At 44.7% G+C, this 4,114-nt stretch overlaps 1 protein-coding gene across 1 annotated transcript; it reads right to left on the bottom strand.

Moving 5' to 3' along the window:
* Positions 1-1,157: 1,157 nt before the first annotated feature.
* On the bottom strand, positions 1,158-3,381 carry foxc1a (forkhead box C1a). The gene is made up of 2 exons (XM_049598412.1): positions 2,144-3,381; positions 1,158-2,023 (listed from the first exon to the last, which is right to left on the bottom strand). Exons 1-2 carry the CDS (start codon positions 3,054-3,056, stop codon positions 1,638-1,640), a joined length of 1,299 nt encoding a protein of 432 aa, XP_049454369.1. The 5' UTR covers positions 3,057-3,381; the 3' UTR covers positions 1,158-1,637.
* Between the last annotated feature and the right edge of the window lie 733 nt (positions 3,382-4,114).

Below are 4,114 nucleotides of genomic sequence, written 5' to 3'. Positions count from 1 at the left end.
TTTACGCACGCGTCACGCACAGGTCTGTCCAAGCAGAAACTATTTTAAAATATTTTATAAATGCTGTATATATTAATGACATTTAAAATAAATATCATTCTGTGCTTTGAAAATATTTAAAATGACCAGAATATAAAAATAAAATTTATTTTTTAAAAAAATATATCAAATGAAATAAAACAAAAAGCGTCTTTTACTTTTTGGAGATGAAGGACAGTAGCAGTGTGTTGTATTTAAATTACATAATGTTCATTAATATGCGCAATAATACTAAATAAATGCCTATAATAATGTAATTTATGACTTTCCGTTGGCCGTGGTTAAAAAAAGATTGATTCCCATTCATTAATGTCACTGGGGGAAACTTTTTGGGGAGAAAAAACTGCCAACTAGGATTACAATAAAACACCAATCTGACATTTTGACTGCGTAAAGCCAATTTTATAAATACCCACTCTTGCATTTAAATATTCACACACTGAAAAACTATAGGGTGAGTCACTTATGATAAAGCGTGACGGTCGTGGATGTCTCCATTCGCGTCCTGCCTGTCAGACTGGTGAGAATTCAAACATCAAAACTGAAGTGACAACGGGACTATCTTTGGCATGTGTGGTATGATATTAAGTAAGCACTGGTATGCGCCAGTAAACACACAACGCAATCCAAAACAAAGTTGTGCTGTGCGCAGGCTGGCTCCCAGGTCTAGGCCTCAGGTCAACATCATCTCAATCATCTCGTATAAAGCCTGAAGCATTTCTAATATGACGGTAAAAATAGAAACATTAAATGAGATATGAATGTTAAAAGGCCTAGAGGTCAACACATCCTTAACATCCTCTCTTCAGACGTGCGAAGGCAGATTTTCTTTTTGCGTCAATATTTGTTTCATGATTTTTCCCTTGTGAAAATGAGAAGCAAAATAAGGCATTCTTACGAGTAAATATAAAGTCTGTTTTCTGGTGAGAGTAGAAATATTTAAGATGTGAATCTGTGCAGTAGATTACAATCACACCATTAAAGAAATGAGAATCTCAGAGGGTCAGATCAGATCATTACCGAGGCCTATTTACCTCCCTCACAAAACTAACCCGGGCCAGACTGAGTGTAAAACAACCCTAAGCCTGTATTCAAGTCTGTAAGAAACGAGGCGTAACTTTTAACTCACATAAAATGACAAATTTATTAAACAAACAAACAAATCCTTCAGAATACTTTTCAACAAATGAAGAATCTTTGAAATAGTACGGCGATATACACGTTCCTTTGTCTTACTTTTATATTGGAACAATTGTTTTTTGGACAATTAAGGCAATTCAATTTAGAAACACTTTTTTGGTGTTTGGTCCATAATATCCGGCTACATTTTTTTTTAGAAATAAATTACTATATGCAATTTACACGTCCATGAAAACTGACATAACATATAACATAAAGCCACAAAAGCAAAGAGAGACTTACGTGTTATTTGCAGTAACACTGTTCTTTAGAAAAACCAAGATCAAGTCTGTTTTGTTTTCTGTCTCATATTAGTCCATGTGGTGTGGGCAGGTGAGAGGGAAGAGAGGGGAAATTACTGGAAGAGTTCAAACACCGTGAGGAAAATATTGAGCCTATTTTTTTTGTTGTTTGTTTGGTCAGAACTTGCTGCAGTCATACACGAAAGCTCCCGAAGTGCGATAGATGGGTTGGCTCGGTGGGAATGACATCTGACAGCTGTTATTCCCATTCACCGGTGAATTATTCAAGCCAATTCTTTGGGATTCAAACATCTCTCGGACTGAATGGAAGTTCTGCTGCTGTGCTGGGTACGCTGCGCCCAGATGGCCCAGGTCTCCGGCCTGGTTGAGGTACCATGAGGTCAGCCTCCCTTGGTGGGGATGGTGGCCCTCCTGCCCAGAGTTTAGATTACCGTGGGTCATGGAGGATGAGGTGGTAGTGACTGAGTAATCTGGCAACGTTTCGTCCACGGTGGTGCTCGGTGCCAAGTGGCTAGATCTGTCCCCGGCGTACAAGCTCATGGCTTGCATGTTACAATGATAGGTTGCATTGGAGGTAGTGGAGATGGAGTTTTGGTTACAGGGTGAACTATAGACAGATGTCTGATTTGGAGAATAGTTTAAGGACAAAGACGGTGTTATACCTGTCCTGGTGGAGGCGGTGAGGCTGGAGGTGAGCTCAGTGGCTCCTTGTGGAGACCCCCGGAGGGAGGTCATGATGTTGTCTACGCTGAAGCCCTGCGTCGAGGCCTGGCCGTGGTGCTGGTGGTGCTCGGTGCTGTCCATGCCGATGGACCTGTTGGAGGGGATGCTGTGAGGGCTCCCGCTGGACATGCTGCTGCTGTCCGGGCTCTCGATTTTGGGCACGGCGCTCAGAGAGGGCGAGTCGGCCTGCGGCGGCGTGACTGTCCCGTTCTCAGTCTTAATATCCTGGATCCTCACGGGCTTGGAGCCCTGCACCGGCTGCTCCTGCTCCCGGCCTTGCTGCCTCGGCGGCAAATCCTTCTGCAGCCGCTCTTCTTTCTCTTTCATCGCGTCCTTCTTTTTGAACCGTCGTCTCCTTCTCAAGAAGCTCCCGTTTTCAAACATGTTGTAAGAGTCCGGGTCCAGGGTCCAGTAGCTGCCTTTACCGGGCTTTTTATCATCACGGGGCACCTTGACAAAACACTCATTCAGCGACAGATTGTGCCTGATGCTGTTCTGCCAGCCCTGCTTGTTGTCTCGGTAAAATGGAAACCTCTCCATGATAAATTGGTAAATCCCATTCAGGGTCACCTTCTTGTCAGGCGAGTTTTGGATAGCCATAGTGATGAGCGCAATGTAGCTATAGGGGGGTTTGACCATATCCTTGGGCTGAGGTTGGGGGGTGTACGGTCCATACGCCCGGGCCATACTGGCTGGGTATTGGTCATGAGCCGCATGAGAGTACATGTTCATAGGTGCGGGCATCCCCGTGTATCCCCCACCGGCAGCGGCCCGGTAGTAACTCGGGTCGCTGCTGATGTACGGCACGACGCCCAGTGAGTTGGGACTGGAGACGGAGTAGCGAGCCTGCATGTCTTCACTTTGATCCGGCGAAAATAAAGCTCCAAAATAACGCAGACAGAAGAGCTCCACTTCTCCCTCCTGTGAGTGCGCTCAAATCACAGTCCCTCTCTGCTCTCTGAAGAGGAAAAAAGGCAGGAAAAATGTCTGTACAACAGTGCAGCGTGCTGGATCTCAGCAGTGTTTAAGCCGTCCCCATCTCTGTGTCTCTATGAAACGCACATTGAAAAAGTTCTGAACTTTGGACATCCGTCACCGCACAGGACTTTTTGCGCAGTTAAATTCTTTCCTCCTTTTTGCTGCCAGTGGAGCTCCTCCCCGAAGAGTGCACGACTCGTCCAATGGGAGGTGAGGCCGTGCAGAGAGAGCAAGAAAGCTCCCGGCCACACTCTGGGCTTTTAGAAAAACGAGAGGAGGTGTCGGTAACTCCCAGCCCACTGCAGCCAAAACTTCAGACGTGACAGAGCAACTCACATGTACACAATCAGATCATGGAGTGCATATGCCCGCACACTTTGTGTCAAATATATATTCTCTATCAAACCTGCTGTCTTAAAAAACAGAAACACATGAGCTGTCTTTCAATTTTTTTATATATCTATACATTAATCTGGATATTTAAGCATTAAATTAACTCTGATATTTCTCTGGAAAATCCCATTTTACGCACGCCATGCAGTGAGTTTATTTGGCGTGCTCCCTTGTGGCTGCCGCTCCACTTATTTCCTTTTTTGATTCTGAAAGACAGCAGCACCAATAAACCAAATGGCGTCGTTTACGTCCAGTTTGAACGTCTTTATCAGCACATTTTATTAGTGAAAACACTCAACGGCCAGCAGCAGATCACTGGGAGATCAAAGCAAGGCAAAGCCTCGCATCTTTGGCAGTGGGCGGTTAAAGTGAGATCTCATTACAACGGGAATTAAAAGGCAGTTTGGGCCCCGAGTGGCCAGAGGTGTGAGAGTTTATACAAGACAAGGATTTAAAGAGCAGGGCACCAAATGGGGCGAGAGTGACACCTCACATGAAGAGCGGCTTTTTATCGAAATGTTTAAATATCTGTTGTGTTG

The sequence above is a fragment of the Epinephelus fuscoguttatus genome, linkage group LG15 (assembly GCF_011397635.1).
Source record: "Epinephelus fuscoguttatus linkage group LG15, E.fuscoguttatus.final_Chr_v1".
NCBI lineage: Eukaryota > Metazoa > Chordata > Actinopteri > Perciformes > Serranidae > Epinephelus > Epinephelus fuscoguttatus.
Note: the sequence above shows the minus strand (reverse complement) of the source record. Positions and strands in the feature narration are given on the sequence as shown.

Excerpts from the sequence above, each read along its gene's own strand:
- foxc1a (XM_049598412.1), bottom strand. The coding sequence starts at position 3,056 with ATGCAGGCTCGCTACTCCGTCTCCAGTCCCAACTCACTGGGCGTCGTG. Across the intron at positions 2,024-2,143 it reads CACCGCCTCCACCAGGACAG|CCATGAGCTTGTACGCCGGG; the intron begins GTATAACACCGT and ends GTAACATGCAAG.